This window comes from Gasterosteus aculeatus, chromosome 7 (assembly GCF_964276395.1).
Source record: "Gasterosteus aculeatus chromosome 7, fGasAcu3.hap1.1, whole genome shotgun sequence".
NCBI classification, from domain to species: Eukaryota; Metazoa; Chordata; class Actinopteri; order Perciformes; family Gasterosteidae; genus Gasterosteus; species Gasterosteus aculeatus.
This window is the reverse complement of record NC_135694.1, coordinates 8,006,040-8,027,193: the sequence shown is the minus strand read 5'-3', so window position 1 is coordinate 8,027,193 and position 21,154 is coordinate 8,006,040. Positions and strand designations below refer to the sequence as shown.

The 21,154-nt window shown below is 43.2% G+C and overlaps 2 protein-coding genes across 2 annotated transcripts; both read left to right on the top strand.

Annotated features, from left to right (window-relative positions):
- Positions 1-11,229: 11,229 nt before the first annotated feature.
- LOC144410322 (uncharacterized) lies at positions 11,230-13,451 on the top strand. The gene has a single exon (XM_078106368.1). It carries the CDS (start codon positions 12,069-12,071, stop codon positions 12,471-12,473), a length of 405 nt encoding a protein of 134 aa, XP_077962494.1. The 5' UTR covers positions 11,230-12,068; the 3' UTR covers positions 12,474-13,451.
- A 3,662-nt stretch (positions 13,452-17,113) lies between these two features.
- On the top strand, positions 17,114-20,071 carry LOC144410321 (uncharacterized). Its single transcript, XM_078106367.1, has one exon. It carries the CDS (start codon positions 17,681-17,683, stop codon positions 18,071-18,073), a length of 393 nt encoding a protein of 130 aa, XP_077962493.1. The 5' UTR covers positions 17,114-17,680; the 3' UTR covers positions 18,074-20,071.
- The last annotated feature ends 1,083 nt before the right edge of the window (positions 20,072-21,154 follow it).

Sequence of the window (21,154 nt, the reverse complement as noted above, 5' to 3'; positions counted from 1 at the left end):
CTATACAGCGCGAATACACAACTGACCAATAATACTGTAACGTCAAACAGTAAGTACTAAAAGGCTAACGGCCTAAAGCCTCTGGAGATATTATTTAACCAAATATGAACTTAGCATTAGTATTCATCACTATGACAAACATTACTCCATGCACAACAAATAAACATCTCCCCACTTAGAAATCAGGTGTCCCCTATTTTGTATTTAATGTAAAATAAACATTTACTTTTTTTAATAGGCAGGCACCTAGTTTTGAAAGTACGACTATAGTCCTAAGTTCACCAGGGGACTACATATCTATAAATATATTTACTAGTCCATAGTTGACTGGGTTGCACGGCACAATTTTCACAAAACTCCACACGTTATGACCTAATACATTTAGTCTATTGCTTTGCAGATTTCACAGGTTTAAAATCATACCTGCAACAAGTCAACAAAGTTAAAGGTGTTCTTTTAACATTGTTTTGCCGTCTTTTTGCACATTTACATGCTTTAAATGCTCATATATTGCATCCCATAAACTTTTACTAATCGTACCTCTATACCAGACGTCAGTTGATCAGTATCAGACGGGATGTTTTTACCTATATTAAAAAGTGTGCATTCATTGCAGCTTTGGTTAAAAGTCAAATACGAGACGATTTAAAATGGTTATCGTCTAACTTTCTATGAAGTTTTCTAAACATGCACAATGATTCATAAGGAGCCAAATCTGAGATGTGCGTGTCTTCACTTTAAGCGTGACAGTCAGCAGTTTACGGGTCAGCTTTCACTGATGCACTTGCTGCAGATGTGAGCTGCTGTCAAAGCAACGGTTCGACGATTCCAATCACAGGCCGACACTTAGGATTGATCTGTCCTCAGTATTTCAGTTTCTTATACGAGTGCTGTTACGTATTCACGCTCAAACAGAGTGCAATGTGTCCGTTTCACAGTTCCTCGAGTTCGGCAATTTGACTTAATGTCCCCAAAATGTTTGTACTCTTAGCACTCACCACACAGTCGGCTACTTTTCAGTGAGATAACGACAACAGTGTTGCCGGCCTCTCGCGTCTGCATAAATGGGCCAAAAGTTATCTGGAAGGAACGAGACAACGTATTGGATAAGAATGTACAGTAGCTTTCAAAGTAATGGACATCTTCCGCCGCAAACTAAAGACACACCTCTTCAGACTCTACCTCGACTAAAGACTAACAAATTGTAGCACTTAAATTGTACTTGTAACGTCACTCATCTATAGCAAATTGTAAATTGGCTTATTTGAGGAAATTGCACTTTCTTGTTTCTTGTTCTCCTGAGTTTGTACCCTATGGTTGAATGCACTTATTGTACGTCGCTTTGGATAAAAGCGTCAGCTAAATGACATGTAATGTAATGGCACACATTGTCAACAATACTTTCCCTCATGATGGTACAAAAAGGGCTGTTCTATTAGTGTGGCATTCCTAAGCGTCATACCCTTGTTTTCAATGGCTGAAAAAGCTGGTTTTATTTACTGGTTCCATTCTTGCCTAAAGGGGAAAAAATAGGGGTGTAACGATTCATTCACTGAATCGATTAATCGGTTTATATTCCTGCGATCCAACTGAACCGATCTGTGCTCCGCAAAATCGGCATTCCGGACGACATATATTGATTACAAATCGATTGAAATGGTACATAATCGATTGTATCGATACTTGGAAACTACGCATCGGATTTAAGTACAAAAACGGTATGAATGTGTGTTTGTTTGTTTGTTTTTTAGCACTTTAGATACGTTAAACGTTACTCGATTCAGTGTAATTCTTTAGGACTAGCTGATTTGTGCTTCTCCACATATGGTGTATAGAATTATAAAACACTGTACAGAGTGTGTGTGTGTGTGTGTGTGTGTGCGTGTGTGTGTTTTAGCCTCTTGTCCACTTAACCTAATTCTGTCTGAGCTGTTTCCACATTACATCAGTCAAAGTTCTTTGAGACTGTGTACGCAGCCTGACTGTTTTTTTTGTGCACTTTCTGAAAGAAATCAAGTCCTCAACTGTCTTTTTGTACATATTGTTTAGTTGTGAGGGGGGGGGGGGTGGAAACAGGGATTGCCTAGATGCCTCTACTGTTTTTGGAATCCGAGTCTTAATGAATGTTCGTTTGTTTCATTGTAAATGCAGAGGTTGAGAACACGGCTCTTTGTCTGTGTAAATATGCATCGGGAGCACACAGGTAAATGGGCGAGGACTGAGGACAATCACTAATTATCAATCACTAAAATCGATTCTACAACATTCAAGATGCCTTGCATTCAAAACATGTCTTAAAGAAGCACAACAGGTTAACATCATCCAATTTGAAGGAAGAGATTATATTTAAAAAAAAGCCCAATCCCCACAGTTTAAACAAAGACGCGCGTGTTGTCTTTCGAGGACTGACGGCTCGGGGGACCCGGTGTTTGAGAAGTCAATCCAACTTCTGGTTTTAATAACTGCATCTTTTTACGTTACATGACTCATTGTAACGTTGAATAAGAACTGTAACCCACACGTAATTGAGGCTAGTCGGCTAATCTAGCATAGGACGAACCAGGTTGTCTTTTTTTTTATTGGGTATACTAGTGAAAGACAATGTTTTTATGTTCACACACAGTGGCTTCAGATGTTAGTGGTAATTAGAGCTTCATGCTGCAAGAGGCTTCTTAAGTACTGCCAACACTGTGATTAATAAAGCAGCAGTTTTACAATATAACATTCCAATAAATGCAGAAATGGACAGGGGGAAAGTGGAGTGCTGTGATGAACTGTTGGGACGTGGGTTTGACTTGGTACAGAAATGACATATACAATGTATCAATTAAAAGCTGACCTTTGACCCAGGGTGAGGATGAAATGAGACCACATTAAAGTCGTGAGCAGGCGGTAATCTCTGCTCAGTAACGAAGCAAAATTCTCAATTATTTATTTATGTATCATTGGCGTTTGGACTGCAGATAGTCCGACGCAGCATTTTTATGACTAACAACTCTCCCTTCCCCTTTTTAATCCGTCTTAAAGGTTTTCCCATTTTGTTGTGAATTTGTAAATCTTACCTTCACATGGCTGAGGAGGTACAGAAGAGACTGTTCAACAATAGATTAAGTGACCTCTTACCGTCCTGTGGAAAGGAATTGAATGTCTTCACTTATGTGCGCTGCAATAAACGAATTTGTGATCTGATTAAAAACCAAATGTCTCCTTGCCTCTATTCTGATAAGGATGTGTAATGTTTAGTGTCCTGTGGGAGAAGCTCCAGGGATTCATGTTGTTTTTCCTGTCTTTAAATCTTTCTGATGGCTTTTGATGTCTTTTACCCCTTTTTGGACTGCATCAGATTCCTCTCAAGTAAACCGTGGTCACGCTCTCCTTATTACGTCTCCTCCCATCTCGTCCTGCGTCAATGGTCCCACGTGGCCCCTGACCCAGGATTTCCATTAAAGAGACTGCATGTATGACATTCAACTCTATTTTCCTGAATATCCCGGCACGCTGAAGCGCTTCACAGACGCAAGGCACCTTTACTTTGATATCCCTGAAGGCCAGTGACCCAGCGAATTACAGACCAATTGCCCCAGCATCACATTCATGTAAACTTATGGAACGGATGGTAAATGAGATTCATGTACTATGTGGAGAAAAAACGGATGTTAGTGTGGTGCCAGAGTGGTTTCAGGTAAGGCAGGAGACCCTTTGATTCAATCCTATGCCTAGAAGATGAGGTAAAGGCACAGGCTAATAAAGAAAATATGGCGGCAGACACTTTCACTCAATCCAGAATAAAGTGAGCAGTGTAAAATTCAGGGGAAGAAACCGGAGAGAAGAAGTCACAATGGCGAGACTAAGAATAGGTCACAGCAACCTACAAAACACACGGCACCTGATCGGGAAGCATCCAACTGGCCTCTGTGAGCGCTGCCAGTCACCAGAAACTGCAACACGTTATCTCTGCTTGTAATAGATACAGCGCAGAGAGGAAAGACGTGCTGAAGGAAATGGAAACGCAAGGGATGAAAGGAAGCGAGACAAACCATGTACTAGAGTGGGGGTCTAGTAAGCTTGGAAGAAGGTGCTTTATACATTTTTTGCAGGCAACAGGGCTGATGGGGAAAGTATAAGCGGTGGGAGCCAGAAGATGGCGGTAATGCAACAAAAAAAAAGTTAAATATGCTCAATGACAGCCACTAGTTCACAGTACACACACACACACACACACACACACGCACACACACACGCTACTGAGCATCAGTACTCACGTGCTGGTGCGCAGTCGGTGTCAAGGCTGGCGCATGCTTCTGCGTCTGCGTCGACGCACTCGTTTCAATTCATGGTTCTAAAAAGTCTGGCGTGTGTTGCAGAGCAATTCACCTCCAGAACATCAGGTGGAGAAACGTGTTTTTGTTGAAGACGACCTAGAGAGTCACATCTTTGTGTGTGGAAGTTGTTGGTTTGTTTATTTATTTATCATAGACTTTATTGCCCCGTGCATCGCCACTGCTGCTTTTCATCGCGGACACATCTGTCCCGTATTTTCCTCCACAACTTTGTTCCCCTCGACCGGCAAACCGGCGTTTGCGGAGATCTTCCTCCATGAATCAGAGGCCATCCGCGCGTCCTTATAATCCGCCTATGACGGCTTGTATAAGCGGTCATATTTACGCATTTCTTCCGACAAAAATTCTTCAATCTGATCCGTTCTCTCGTAAACATTCTTCGTTTTAATAATGGCGGTATCGGGCTATGAAAGCGGAAATGTGAGACTCCGTAAAGGACGTAGTTAGCGGACCGATCGCAGTTTGTGCGCTGCGGGAAAAATGGGTCGACGCACGCAAGGAGGTGTGAAAAGGCACGAAGGGGACACGCAGAGGACACGCAAGGGACACGCAGGGGACACGCAGGGGGGTCTTGCGTCTGCGTCGCTCTGAAAACACAGAAGCATAAACTAGGCTTAAGTTAATGCTGATGTTGTTCAGTAATGTTTGGGTAAATATGATGTGTGTAAACAGCCACATCAACAGAACCAGAACTTTTGCCTTTTAGCGTTATGACTAATGAGTCAGTCTGTAATTGAGTCCATATCAGCTCATTTAAACATGTGATATTTGGGATTTTTGGCACTTATTTTGTCAGTTATTTAGTTCTTACTTTTGTGCACAACCTACACCGGAATATCTGATATGACCTTGATCCTAAACATTAATCCTGGATTGTACGAGCTCCTCAACAAGACCCATGAAGTGATACGCCATGAAGAGAAAGGCAAACCACAAGAGGACAAGTGTGTAGTTAAAGTGAATATTGTGGTAAAGGAAACAATAATTCTGGTGCAGGGAGCAGCTGAAAAGAACAGGATTTGATCACGAGCTCTTAAAACGGTTCTTTGTGGTCCTGCTTTGTGAAGCGGACAATAAACATAGACTATACTTTCATCCCAGGAAGCATGCAGCTATGCAGACTAAGCTGTGAGAACGTTGCCCTGAGCAAATCCTTCATTACCTCCAAATTCACTGATCCTAACCTGCAAATAAGTACTCAACCCTTCCCTCATTTAAAACGTAAATGCACCCTGTAAAACAACATTACTATTGTAATAATAATTCAGTGAATACGACAGTTTAGCCAGAATGAATTTGCACATCTTGAGGCTGCAAAATAGGAGATGCATTTTCTTTTATCCACCTTTGTGTCAATGACAATCCAAAGAGGACACATTTGAAATCAACCAGAGTAATGACAAGGATCGGTCATGTATCTGAAATAGATAGCTTGATACAAATACCTAATCCGGGATTGCTGATCAGTTCAATGTCCTATAATTTGTTCTTACTTTGACCTACTTCTTCCCGTCTACTTCACACTCACACCGCTCTCACTTCTCTACTTTCTCTCTTAAATGTGATTAATAATATGCTCTCATAGTTCCTCCCACATCTGAGTGGGCTCAGGCTTACCTGAGCCAGGCCTAACTAGATTAGGAGCAAAGTCTTCAGATTAGTCTTAAATGAGGTGACTGCGTCTGTCCCCTGGACTGAGAGTGTAAACTGTTCCACAAACGAGGAGCTTGATAACTGAAGGCTCTGGCTCCCATCCTACTATTTAAAACTATTATAACCAAAAGTAACCCAGCATTTAGCGCAGCATGTTACTATAAGCTCCTAAAGATAAGAGGGCACTTGACCAGCAAGTGCCTTTTAGTTGGGGAGAAGTACCTTAAATTCTATTATTGATTTAACAGGGAGCCAGTGCAGAGATGCTAAAACAGGAGTAATATGATCCCTTTTCTTAGTTCTTGTTAGTACACAAGCTGCATCATTCTCTATCACCGTTAATGGCAGAAGTAGGACCCAATCGCAGACTTTACGAACAAAATAAACTTTATTTAGGAACACGACACAGAAGAGTCAATGATTCAACACAAAGGTGGGTGGTTGGGCCATACAGAGAAATAACCTAAACACAATATGGGGTGGGAGGGAGAGGACAGTCCGGGGGACCACAGTCGAGTGACCGGGAGTTCTCTGGAGGACGATCTGGAGGACGGTCTAGAGGACGATCTGGAAGACGGCCTGGAGGACGATCTGGAGGGCGGCCTGGAGGAGGGTCTGGAGGACGGCCTGGAGGACGATCTGGAGGGCGGTCTGGAGGAGGGTCTGGAGGACGGCCTGGAGGAGGGTCTGGAGGACGATCTGGAGGAGGGTCTGGAGGACGGCCTGGAGGAGGGTCTGGAGGACGGCCTGGAGGAATCGGCAGTTACGGCGTCAGACGTCAAAGGGCTGGAATCCGGGGTCAGGAGCCGAGAGATGTACCTACAATGTATCTACTTTTCCCTTTTTCTCGTGTAATAAAATCTATTTTATACTTATAACTCTTTAGTAATAATCAATGTTTACAATATTCAAGGAGAGACTAGTTAATCCGAAAATCATTTTGGTGACACCAAACATCTTGAGCCAAATTAGGAGAAGCGGTAGCAGTAAAAGTCTATTCTGGATCCAAAGTTACAGGTCAGATATGCTGCCGTTTTAAACAACAAGAGTTTGGTGTGAGTATCTTACAACAGCATCCTACATCGGACACACAAGAAGCCTGAAGTGAGCTCTGAGGCAGACTGGCACGCAGACTTCCTGTCTCCTTGTAGCATTGAAGACCGACCGATCATCTTTGAACGATGCTTACAGCAGCCACTCAAGCTCCAGAGGAAACAGTCCTCCAGAGGAAAGTTTCCTCTGGGCCGCGATGGCTTCCCACTACATAGCAACGGAGGTCCCCAATGTAGGGTTTATAGAGCGGGACTGAGTCTTTCCCACAGTCCAAACGCCCACTGTAAGCATCGACTTAGACAAGCCAGGGCTACTACGTGGGTGACCAGCGTCTTCCCAGAATGCAGATCTATACAATTGCTGCAGGACACTCCCCAAACTGCTCAACATAGTGAGCAGCAATCTGCTGACATGAAAGGGTTACACCCGACTGAAATCGCTTGATGAGTTCAAGTTGTTTCAGATGTCTCCAGTTTGGTTACATACAGTATAAGAATATTTCCGTCATTTCAGTGAAATGCTGTAGAAACAAAGTTAAAATATGTAACATGTTGACACCTGAAAAGCTTGGAACTTCATCAGCTAATTCGCCGGATGGTAGACCCTCACGTCACCAGAAATACACCATCCTAAGGCCACTACGATGGGTGGGGAGCCCCCCAGGAAGCCTGACCACAGTCAAAGGAAAAAGAAAAAAAAACAGTGACTAGTGGCTTTGCCGCGGCCGGCCTCAGAGCTTCAGAGCTGTCCAGGTGTCCTCTGCGGAGATGTTGAAGATACTGAGGTTAATTCCTACCGGAGCCTGGCTTTATACACTGGAACACCTCAACATTCTAATGTATTAGAGTCACGGAACACACGTGTACTACAGTTCCATCCAGCATTCTATTCCATCCACAGGGGCAGATAATGTCTCTTTTTATAAATCTATATGTATATATCTGTAGCACCCGTATCACCACTCTGTGAGTCACTCACGTGAGAATGGGGGGTGCTTGGGTTCGATGTATTGTAAAACCTTTTTAGCAAGAAGCTATTTAAAAAATAAATGAGACCCAGAGATGGTTGTTCTTTTAACAAAAGTAAAATAAATAGGGTAACGCCCTTGTTTATTTAAATACAATAATTACTTTCCCCCGAAACACAATATTACCAAATAGAGAAAAATAAATAACCAAAACTTCCCCAAAACGTAAATAATAAACTCCAAATTCAGTGATACACCCCAATAGTATCAATGACGTTAAATCAAAATAAATGTTCGAAATGTTCCCGTTCCTCAACTCGGAGAATACCAGAGTTCTCAACAATAACAACAAAAACTTTCCCCTCCAAGTGTCTTGAAACAAGTATCAGCCGATGCGGTGATGGGCCCAATCACCACACACAGCCACGCATGTTCCAGTTACTTACGGCAACGATATGTACGGAAAGAAAACACGTTGCAGACCTGTTTGGTCTGGCAAAACATTGAGTGCGCTGAAATCACTTTCAAAACATTGAGAGCGTGGAAACTCGGGTCCGCGCTGCGAGTCACCGACACTTCCGCCCGGCCACGCCCACCGTGGCTAGCAAGCTCGGCTCCCTCGATGGCGACCTCCGCTGCTTCTTCCCCGCTCCGTCCGACGGGGTTTCAGCTTTGGTTTTTTACTCCGTTTCCAGGCTCACAAACACACCGAGTCCGCGGTCCACTCCTTCCAGCCTCCCGCGCCGGTTCATTCTGCCTTCTTGTCTCCCGCTAGCGTCTTTTTCTCTTCCCCAAAAACGCCGGCGTCCCGTCTCTTCACGACCCCTCGTTTTTTCCCCCGAACCCCCAAAAACTTCCAGCACTTTCCAGTCACGTGTCTTCCCCGTTGTTTTCCTAAACCAATCACCATTGGCTATACAGCGCGAATACACAACTGACCAATAATACTGTAACGTCAAACAGTAAGTACTAAAAGGCTAACGGCCTAAAGCCTCTGGAGATATTATTTAACCAAATATGAACTTAGCATTAGTATTCATCACTATGACAAACATTACTCCATGCACAACAAATAAACATCTCCCCACTTAGAAATCAGGTGTCCCCTATTTTGTATTTAATGTAAAATAAACATTTACTTTTTTTAATAGGCAGGCACCTAGTTTTGAAAGTACGACTATAGTCCTAAATTCACCAGGGGACTACATATCTATAAATATATTTACTAGTCCATAGTTGACTGGGTTGCACGGCACAATTTTCACAAAACTCCACACGTTATGACCTAATACATTTAGTCTATTGCTTTGCAGATTTCACAGGTTTAAAATCATACCTGCAACAAGTCAACAAAGTTAAAGGTGTTCTTTTAACATTGTTTTGCCGTCTTTTTGCACATTTACATGCTTTAAATGCTCATATATTGCATCCCATAAACTTTTACTAATCGTACCTCTATACCAGACGTCAGTTGATCAGTATCAGACGGGATGTTTTTACCTATATTAAAAAGTGTGCATTCATTGCAGCTTTGGTTAAAAGTCAAATACGAGCTACTTTTCAGTGAGATAACGACAACAGTGTTGCCGGCCTCTCGTGTCTGCATAAATGGGCCAAAAGTTATCTGGAAGGAACGAGACAACGTATTGGATAAGAATGTACAGTAGATTTCCAAGTAATAGCACACATTGTCAACAATACTTTCCCTCATGATGGTACAAAAAGGGCTGTTCTATTAGTGTGGCATTCCTAAGCGTCATACCCTTGTTTTCAATGGCTGAAAAAGCTGGTTTTATTTACTGGTTCCATTCTTGCCTAAAGGGGAAAAAATAGGGGTGTAACGATTCATTCTCTGAATCGATTAATCGATTTATATTCCTGCGATCCAACTGAATTGATCTGTGCTCCGCAAAATTGGCATTCCGGACGACATATATCGATTACAAATCGATTGAAATGGTACATAATCGATTGTATCGATACTTGGAAACTACGCATCGGATTTAAGTACAAAAACGGTATGGATGTGTGTTTGTTTGTTTGTTTTTTAGCACTTTAGATACGTTAAACGTTACTCGATTCAGTGTAATTCTTTAGGACTAGCTGATTTGTGCTTCTCCACATATGGTGTATAGAATTATAAAACACTGTACAGAGTGTGTGTGTGTGTGCGTGTGTGTGTTTTAGCCTCTTGTCCACTTAACCTAATTCAGCCTGACTGTTTTTTTCGTGCACTTTCTGAAAGAAATCAAGTCCTCAACTGTCTTTTTGTACATATTGTTTAGTTGTGAGGGGGGGGGGGGGGGGGGTGGAAACAGGGATTGCCTAGATGCCTCTACTGTTTTTGGGATCCGAGTCTTAATGAATGTTCAAGTTTGTTTCATTGTAAATGCAGAGGTTTAGAACACGGCTCTTTGTCTGTGTAAATATGCATGGGGAGCACACAGGTAAATGGGCGAGGACTGAGGACAATCACTAATTATCAATCACTAAAATAGATTCTACAACATTCCAGATGCCTTGCATTCAAAACATGTCTTAAAGAAGCACAACAGGTTAACATCATCCAATTTGAAGGAAGAGATTATATTTTTTAAAAAGCCCGATCCCCACAGTTTAAACAAAGACGCGCGTGTTGTCTTTCGAGGACTGACGGCTCGGGGGACCCGGTGTTTGAGAAGTCAATCCAACTTCTGGTTTTAATAACTGCATCTTTTTTAACAGCGATATACTATACTCGTTCAGCTAAAATGACTCATTGTAACGTTGAATAAGAACTGTAACCCACACGTAATTGAGGCTAGTCGGCTAATCTAGCATAGGACGAACCAGGTTGTCTTTTTTTTTATTGGGTATACTAGTGAAAGACAATGTTTTTATGTTCACACACAGTGGCTTCAGATGTTAGTGGTAATTAGAGCTTCATGCTGCAAGAGGCTTCTTAAGTACTGCCAACACTGTGATTAATAAAGCAGCAGTTTTACGATATGACATTCCAATAAATGCAGAAATGGACAGGGGGAAAGTGGAGTGCTGTGATGAACTGTTGGGACGTGGGTTTGACTTGGTACAGAAATGACATCATGAAATATTCAATATACACTGTATCAATTAAAAGATGACCTTTGACCCAGGGTGAGGATGAAATGAGACCACATTAAAGTCGTGAGCAGGCGGTAATCTCTGCTCGGTTACTGTGGTGACTACAATCCGGTAGAGTCACGTGAGGCTAAGTACGGGAGATTGGTGTGTGGACTCGTTCCAAACAGACGCAGATTCCTCCTGTGAAGTTCATTGATTTTATTGTCCGAAAGTCAAGTTAAAAAACATCCAAGCAGGCGAAGCGATACATGCTGTGCGACGATGCAATAAAGTGCGCTGTAGAATACGGTCAACAAAAAGTATCGTCTCCCGACTCACCCCCATGTCCGTACAACCATCACTCTGCCTAGATGCCTACACTCATTCATAAACCGCTGCACACCTGCCCACGTGATTCTGATGCTAATTACATTTCAAAATAAAAGTACCAACACTCACACACGGGAAGTGGCAGACGGCCGCTACAGTAACGAAGCAAAATTCTCAATTATTTAAGACGTGACTGCGTCTGTCCCCTGGACTGAGAGTGTAAACTGTCCCACAAACAAGGAGCTTGATAACTGAAGGCTCTGGCTCCCATCCTACTATTTAAAACTATTAGAACCACAAGTAACCCAGCATTTAGCGCAGCATGTTACTATAAGCTCCTAAAGATAAGAGGGCACTTGACCAGCAAGTGCCTTTTAGTTGGGGAGAAGTACCTTAAATTCTATTATTGATTTAACAGGGAGCCAGTGCAGAGATGCTAAAACAGGAGTAATATGATCCCTTTTCTTAGTTCTTGTTAGTACACAAGCTGCATCATTCTCTATCACAGTTGATGGCAGAAGTAGGACCCAATCGCAGACTTTACGAACAAAATAAACTTTATTTAGGAACACGACACAGAAGAGTCAATGATTCAACACAAAGGTGGGTGGTTGGGCCATACAGAGAAATAACCTAAACACAATATGGGGTGGGAGGGAGAGGACAGTCCGGGGGACCACAGTCGAGTGACCGGGAGTTCTCTGGAGGACGATCTGGAGGACGGTCTAGAGGACGATCTGGAAGACGGCCTGGAGGACGATCTGGAGGGCGGCCTGGAGGAGGGTCTGGAGGACGGCCTGGAGGACGATCTGGAGGACGATCTGGAGGGCGGTCTGGAGGAGGGTCTGGAGGACGGCCTGGAGGAGGGTCTGGAGGACGATCTGGAGGAGGGTCTGGAGGACGGCCTGGAGGACGGCCTGGAGGAGGGTCTGGAGGACGGCCTGGAGGAATCGGCAGTTACGGCGTCAGACGTCAAAGGGCTGGAATCCGGGGTCAGGAGCCGAGAGATGTACCTACAATGTATCTACTTTTCCCTTTTTCTCGTGTAATAAAATCTATTTTATACTTATAACTCTTTAGTAATAATCAATGTTTACAATATTCAAGGAGAGACTAGTTAATCCGAAAATCATTTTGGTGACACCAAACATCTTGAGCCAAATTAGGAGAAGCGGTAGCAGTAAAAGTCTATTCTGGATCCAAAGTTACAGGTCAGATATGCTGCCGTTTTAAACAACAAGAGTTTGGTGTGAGTATCTTACAACAGCATCCTACATCGGACACACAAGAAGCCTGAAGTGAGCTCTGAGGCAGACTGGCACGCAGACTTCCTGTCTCCTTGTAGCATTGAAGACCGACCGATCATCTTTGAACGATGCTTACAGCAGCCACTCAAGCTCCAGAGGAAACAGTCCTCCAGAGGAAAGTTTCCTCTGGGCCGCGATGGCTTCCCACTACATAGCAACGGAGGTCCCCAATGTAGGGTTTATAGAGCGGGACTGAGTCTTTCCCACAGTCCAAACGCCCACTGTAAGCATCGACTTAGACAAGCCAGGGCTACTACGTGGGTGACCAGCGTCTTCCCAGAATGCAGATCTATACAATTGCTGCAGGACACTCCCCAAACTGCTCAACATAGTGAGCAGCAATCTGCTGACATGAAAGGGTTACACCCGACTGAAATCGCTTGATGAGTTCAAGTTGTTTCAGATGTCTCCAGTTTGGTTACATACAGTATAAGAATATTTCCGTCATTTCAGTGAAATGCTGTAGAAACAAAGTTAAAATATGTAACATGTTGACACCTGAAAAGCTTGGAACTTCATCAGCTAATTCGCCGGATGGTAGACCCTCACGTCACCAGAAATACACCATCCTAAGGCCACTACGATGGGTGGGGAGCCCCCCAGGAAGCCTGACCACAGTCAAAGGAAAAAGAAAAAAAAACAGTGACTAGTGGCTTTGCCGCGGCCGGCCTCAGAGCTTCAGAGCTGTCCAGGTGTCCTCTGCGGAGATGTTGAAGATACTGAGGTTAATTCCTAGCGGAGCCTGGCTTTATACACTGGAACACCTCAACATTCTAATGTATTAGAGTCACGGAACACACGTGTACTACAGTTCCATCCAGCATTCTATTCCATCCACAGGGGCAGATAATGTCTCTTTTTATAAATCTATATGTATATATCTGTAGCACCCGTATCACCACTCTGTGAGTCACTCACGTGAGAATGGGGGGTGCTTGGGTTCGATGTATTGTAAAACCTTTTTAGCAAGAAGCTATTTAAAAAATAAATGAGACCCAGAGATGGTTGTTCTTTTAACAAAAGTAAAATAAATAGGGTAACGCCCTTGTTTATTTAAATACAATAATTACTTTCCCCCGAAACACAATATTACCAAATAGAGAAAAATAAATAACCAAAACTTCCCCAAAACGTAAATAATAAACTCCAAATTCAGTGATACACCCCAATAGTATCAATGACGTTAAATCAAAATAAATGTTCGAAATGTTCCCGTTCCTCAACTCGGAGAATACCAGAGTTCTCAACAATAACAACAAAAACTTTCCCCTCCAAGTGTCTTGAAACAAGTATCAGCCGATGCGGTGTTGGGCCCAATCACCACACACAGCCACGCATGTTCCAGTTACTTACGGCAACGATATGTACGGAAAGAAAACACGTTGCAGACCTGTTTGGTCTGGCAAAACATTGAGTGCGCTGAAATCACTTTCAAAACATTGAGAGCGTGGAAACTCGGGTCCGCGCTGCGAGTCACCGACACTTCCGCCCGGCCACGCCCACCGTGGCTAGCAAGCTCGGCTCCCTCGATGGCGACCTCCGCTGCTTCTTCCCCGCTCCGTCCGACGGGGTTTCAGCTTTGGTTTTTCCTCCGTTTCCAGGCTCACAAACACACCGAGTCCGCGGTCCACTCCTTCCAGCCTCCCGCGCCGGTTCATTCTGCCTTCTTGTCTCCCGCTAGCGTCTTTTTCTCTTCCCCAAAAACGCCGGCGTCCCGTCTCTTCACGACCCCTCGTTTTTTCCCCCGAACCCCCAAAAACTTCCAGCACTTTCCAGTCACGTGTCTTCCCCGTTGTTTTCCTAAACCAATCACCATTGGCTATACAGCGCGAATACACAACTGACCAATAATACTGTAACATCAAACAGTAAGTACTAAAAGGCTAACGGCCTAAAGCCTCTGGAGATATTATTTAACCAAATATGAACTTAGCATTAGTATTCATCACTATGACAAACATTACTCCATGCACAACAAATAAACATCTCCCCACTTAGAAATCAGGTGTCCCCTATTTTGTATTTAATGTAAAATAAACATTTACTTTTTTTAATAGGCAGGCACCTAGTTTTGAAAGTACGACTATAGTCCTAAATTCACCAGGGGACTACATATCTATAAATATATTTACTAGTCCATAGTTGACTGGGTTGCACGGCACAATTTTCACAAAACTCCACACGTTATGACCTAATACATTTAGTCTATTGCTTTGCAGATTTCACAGGTTTAAAATCATACCTGCAACAAGTCAACAAAGTTAAAGGTGTTCTTTTAACATTGTTTTGCCGTCTTTTTGCACATTTACATGCTTTAAATGCTCATATATTGCATCCCATAAACTTTTACTAATCGTACCTCTATACCAGACGTCAGTTGATCAGTATCAGACGGGATGTTTTTACCTATATTAAAAAGTGTGCATTCATTGCAGCTTTGGTTAAAAGTCAAATACGAGCTACTTTTCAGTGAGATAACGACAACAGTGTTGCCGGCCTCTCGTGTCTGCATAAATGGGCCAAAAGTTATCTGGAAGGAACGAGACAACGTATTGGATAAGAATGTACAGTAGATTTCCAAGTAATAGCACACATTGTCAACAATACTTTCCCTCATGATGGTACAAAAAGGGCTGTTCTATTAGTGTGGCATTCCTAAGCGTCATACCCTTGTTTTCAATGGCTGAAAAAGCTGGTTTTATTTACTGGTTCCATTCTTGCCTAAAGGGGAAAAAATAGGGGTGTAACGATTCATTCTCTGAATCGATTAATCGATTTATATTCCTGCGATCCAACTGAATTGATCTGTGCTCCGCAAAATCGGCATTCCGGACGACATATATCGATTACAAATCGATTGAAATGGTACATAATCGATTGTATCGATACTTGGAAACTACGCATCGGATTTAAGTACAAAAACGGTATGGATGTGTGTTTGTTTGTTTATTTTTTAGCACTTTAGATACGTTAAACGTTACTCGATTCAGTGTAATTCTTTAGGACTAGCTGATTTGTGCTTCTCCACATATGGTGTATAGAATTATAAAACACTGTACAGAGTGTGTGTGTGTGTGCGTGTGTGTGTTTTAGCCTCTTGTCCACTTAACCTAATTCAGCCTGACTGTTTTTTTCGTGCACTTTCTGAAAGAAATCAAGTCCTCAACTGTCTTTTTGTACATATTGTTTAGTTGTGAGGGGGGGGGAAACAGGGATTGCCTAGATGCCTCTACTGTTTTTGGGATCCGAGTCTTAATGAATGTTCAAGTTTGTTTCATTGTAAATGCAGAGGTTAAGAACACGGCTCTTTGTCTGTGTAAATATGCATGGGGAGCACACAGGTAAATGGGCGAGGACTGAGGACAATCACTAATTATCAATCACTAAAATAGATTCTACAACATTCCAGATGCCTTGCATTCAAAACATGTCTTAAAGAAGCACAACAGGTTAACATCATCCAATTTGAAGGAAGAGATTATATTTTTTAAAAAGCCCGATCCCCACAGTTTAAACAAAGACGCGCGTGTTGTCTTTCGAGGACTGACGGCTCGGGGGACCCGGTGTTTGAGAAGTCAATCCAACTTCTGGTTTTAATAACTGCATCTTTTTTAACAGCGATATACTATACTCGTTCAGCTAAAATGACTCATTGTAACGTTGAATAAGAACTGTAACCCACACGTAATTGAGGCTAGTCGGCTAATCTAGCATAGGACGAACCAGGTTGTCTTTTTTTTTATTGGGTATACTAGTGAAAGACAATGTTTTTATGTTCACACACAGTGGCTTCAGATGTTAGTGGTAATTAGAGCTTCATGCTGCAAGAGGCTTCTTAAGTACTGCCAACACTGTGATTAATAAAGCAGCAGTTTTACGATATGACATTCCAATAAATGCAGAAATGGACAGGGGGAAAGTGGAGTGCTGTGATGAACTGTTGGGACGTGGGTTTGACTTGGTACAGAAATGACATCATGAAATATTCAATATACACTGTATCAATTAAAAGATGACCTTTGACCCAGGGTGAGGATGAAATGAGACCACATTAAAGTCGTGAGCAGGCGGTAATCTCTGCTCGGTTACTGTGGTGACTACAATCCGGTAGAGTCACGTGAGGCTAAGTACGGGAGATTGGTGTGTGGACTTGTTCCAAACAGACGCAGATTCCTCCTGTGAAGTTCATTGATTTTATTGTCCGAAAGTCAAGTTAAAAAACATCCAAGCAGGCGAAGCGATACATGCTGTGCGACAATGCAATAAAGTGCGCTGTAGAATACGGTCAACAAAAAGTATCGTCTCCCGACTCACCCCCATGTCCGTACAACCATCAATCTGCCTAGATGCCTACACTCATTCATAAACCGCTGCACACCTGCCCACGTGATTCTGATGCTAATTACATTTCAAAATAAAAGTACCAACACTCACACACGGGAAGTGGCAGACGGCCGCTACAGTAACGAAGCAAAATTCTCAATTATTTAAGACGTGACTGCGTCTGTCCCCTGGACTGAGAGTGTAAACTGTCCCACAAACAAGGAGCTTGATAACTGAAGGCTCTGGCTCCCATCCTACTATTTAAAACTATTAGAACCACAAGTAACCCAGCATTTAGCGCAGCATGTTACTATAAGCTCCTAAAGATAAGAGGGCACTTGACCAGCAAGTGCCTTTTAGTTGGGGAGAAGTACCTTAAATTCTATTATTGATTTAACAGGGAGCCAGTGCAGAGATGCTAAAACAGGAGTAATATGATCCCTTTTCTTAGTTCTTGTTAGTACACAAGCTGCATCATTCTCTATCACAGTTGATGGCAGAAGTAGGACCCAATCGCAGACTTTACGAACAAAATAAACTTTATTTAGGAACACGACACAGAAGAGTCAATGATTCAACACAAAGGTGGGTGGTTGGGCCATACAGAGAAATAACCTAAACACAATATGGGGTGGGAGGGAGAGGACAGTCCGGGGGACCACAGTCGAGTGACCGGGAGTTCTCTGGAGGACGATCTGGAGGACGGTCTAGAGGACGATCTGGAAGACGGCCTGGAGGACGATCTGGAGGGCGGCCTGGAGGAGGGTCTGGAGGACGGCCTGGAGGACGATCTGGAGGGCGGTCTGGAGGAGGGTCTGGAGGACGGCCTGGAGGAGGGTCTGGAGGACGATCTGGAGGAGGGTCTGGAGGACGGCCTGGAGGACGGCCTGGAGGAGGGTCTGGAGGACGGCCTGGAGGAATCGGCAGTTACGGCGTCAGACGTCAAAGGGCTGGAATCCGGGGTCAGGAGCCGAGAGATGTACCTACAATGTATCTACTTTTCCCTTTTTCTCGTGTAATAAAATCTATTTTATACTTATAACTCTTTAGTAATAATCAATGTTTACAATATTCAAGGAGAGACTAGTTAATCCGAAAATCATTTTGGTGACACCAAACATCTTGAGCCAAATTAGGAGAAGCGGTAGCAGTAAAAGTCTATTCTGGATCCAAAGTTACAGGTCAGATATGCTGCCGTTTTAAGCAACAAGAGTTTGGTGTGAGTATCTTACAACAGCATCCTACATCGGACACACAAGAAGCCTGAAGTGAGCTCTGAGGCAGACTGGCACGCAGACTTCCTGTCTCCTTGTAGCATTGAAGACCGACCGATCATCTTTGAACGATGCTTACAGCAGCCACTCAAGCTCCAGAGGAAACAGTCCTCCAGAGGAAAGTTTCCTCTGGGCCGCGATGGCTTCCCACTACATAGCAACGGAGGTCCCCAATGTAGGGTTTATAGAGCGGGACTGAGTCTTTCCCACAGTCCAAACGCCCACTGTAAGCATCGACTTAGACAAGCCAGGGCTACTACGTGGGTGACCAGCGTCTTCCCAGAATGCAGATCTATACAATTGCTGCAGGACACTCCCCAAACTGCTCAACACAGTGAGCAGCAATCTGCTGACATGAAAGGGTTACACCCGACTGAAATAGCTTGATGAGTTCAAGTTGTTTCAGATGTCTCCAGTTTGGTTACATACAGTATAAGAATATTTCCGTCATTTCAGTGAAATGCTGTAGAAACAAAGTTAAAATATGTAACATGTTGACACCTGAAAAGCTTGGAACTTCATCAGCTAATTCGCCGGATGGTAGACCCTCACGTCACCAGAAATACACCATCCTAAGGCCACTACGATGGGTGGGGAGCCCCCCAGGAAGCCTGACCACAGTCAAAGGAAAAAAAAACAAAACAGTGACTAGTGGCTTTGCCGCGGCCGGCCTCAGAGCTTCAGAGCTGTCCAGGTGTCCTCTGCGGAGATGTTGAAGATACTGAGGTTAATTCCTAGCGGAGCCTGGCTTTATACACTGGAACACCTCAACATTCTAATGTATTAGAGTCACGGAACACACGTGTACTACAGTTCCATCCAGCATTCTATTCCATCCACAGGGGCAGATAATGTCTCTTTTTATAAATCTATATGTATATATCTGTAGCACCCGTATCACCACTCTGTGAGTCACTCACGTGAGAATGGGGGGTGCTTGGGTTCGATGTATTGTAAAACCTTTTTAGCAAGAAGCTATTTAAAAAATAAATGAGACCCAGAGATGGTTGTTCTTTTAACAAAAGTAAAATAAATAGGGTAACGCCCTTGTTTATTTAAATACAATAATTACTTTCCCCCAAAACACAATATTACCAAATAGAGAAAAATAAATAACCAAAACTTCCCCAAAACGTAAATAATAAACTCCAAATTCAGTGACACACCCCAATAGTATCAATGACGTTAAATCAAAATAAATGTTCGAAATGTTCCCGTTCCTCAACTCGGAGAATACCAGAGTTCTCAACAATAACAACAAAAACTTTCCCCTCCAAGTGTCTTGAAACAAGTATTAGCCGATGCGGTGATGGGCCCAATCACCACACACAGCCACGCATGTTCCAGTTACTTACGGCAACGATATGTACGGAAAGAAAACACGTTGCAGACCTGTTTGGTCTGGCAAAACATTGAGTGCGCTGAAATCACTTTCAAAACATTGAGAGCGTGGAAACTCGGGTCCGCGCTGCGAGTCACCGACACTTCCGCCCGGCCACGCCCACCGTGGCTAGCAAGCTCGGCTCCCTCGATGGCGACCTCCGCTGCTTCTTCCCCGCTCCGTCCGACGGGGTTTCAGCTTTGGTTTTTCCTCCGTTTCCAGGCTCACAAACACACCGAGTCCGCGGTCCACTCCTTCCAGCCTCCCGCGCCGGTTCATTCTGCCTTCTTGTCTCCCGCTAGCGTCTTTTTCTCTTCCCCAAAAACGCCGGCGTCCCGTCTCTTCACGACCCCTCGTTTTTTCCCCCGAACCCCCAAAAACTTCCAGCACTTTCCAGTCACGTGTCTTCCCCGTTGTTTTCCTAAACCAATCACCATTGGCTATACAGCGCGAATACACAACTGACCAATAATACTGTAACATCAAACAGTAAGTACTAAAAGGCTAACGGCCTAAAGCCTCTGGAGATATTATTTAACCAAATATGAACTTAGCATTAGTATTCATCACTATGACAAACATTACTCCATGCACAACAAATAAACATCTCCCCACTTAGAAATCAGGTGTCCCCTATTTTGTATTTAATGTAAAATAAACATTTACTTTTTTTAATAGGCAGGCACCTAGTTTTGAAAGTACGACTATAGTCCTAAGTTCACCAGGGGACTACATATCTATAAATATATTTACTAGTCCATAGTTGACTGGGTTGCACGGCACAATTTTCACAAAACTCCACACGTTATGACCTAATACATTTAGTCTATTGCTTTGCAGATTTCACAGGTTTAAAATCATACCTGCAACAAGTCAACAAAGTTAAAGGTGTTCTTTTAACATTTGTTTTGCCGTCTTTTTGCACATTTACATGCTTTAAATGCTCATATATTGCATCCCATAAACTTTTACTAATCGTACCTCTATACCAGACGTCAGTTGATCAGTATCAGACGGGATGTTTTTACCTATATTAAAAAGTGTGCATTCATTGCAGCTTTGGTTAAAAGTCAAATACGAGCTACTTTTCAGTGAGATAACGACAACAGTGTTGCCGGCCTCTCGTGTCTGCATAAATGGGCCAAAAGTTATCTGGAAGGAACGAGACAACGTATTGGATAAGAATGTACAGTAGATTTCCAAGTAATAGCACACATTGTCAACAATACTTTCCCTCATGATGGTACAAAAAGGGCTGTTCTATTAGTGTGGCATTCCTAAGCGTCATACCCTTGTTTTCAATGGCTGAAAAAGCTGGTTTTATTTACTGGTTCCATTCTTGCCTAAAGGGGAAAAAATAGGGGTGTAACGATTCATTCTCTGAATCGATTAATCGATTTATATTCCTGCGATCCAACTGAATTGATCTGTGCTCCGCAAAATCG

Excerpts from the sequence above, each read along its gene's own strand:
- LOC144410322 (XM_078106368.1), top strand. The coding sequence starts at position 12,069 with ATGGGGTGGGAGGGAGAGGACAGTCCGGGGGACCACAGTCGAGTGACC.
- LOC144410321 (XM_078106367.1), top strand. The coding sequence starts at position 17,681 with ATGGGGTGGGAGGGAGAGGACAGTCCGGGGGACCACAGTCGAGTGACC.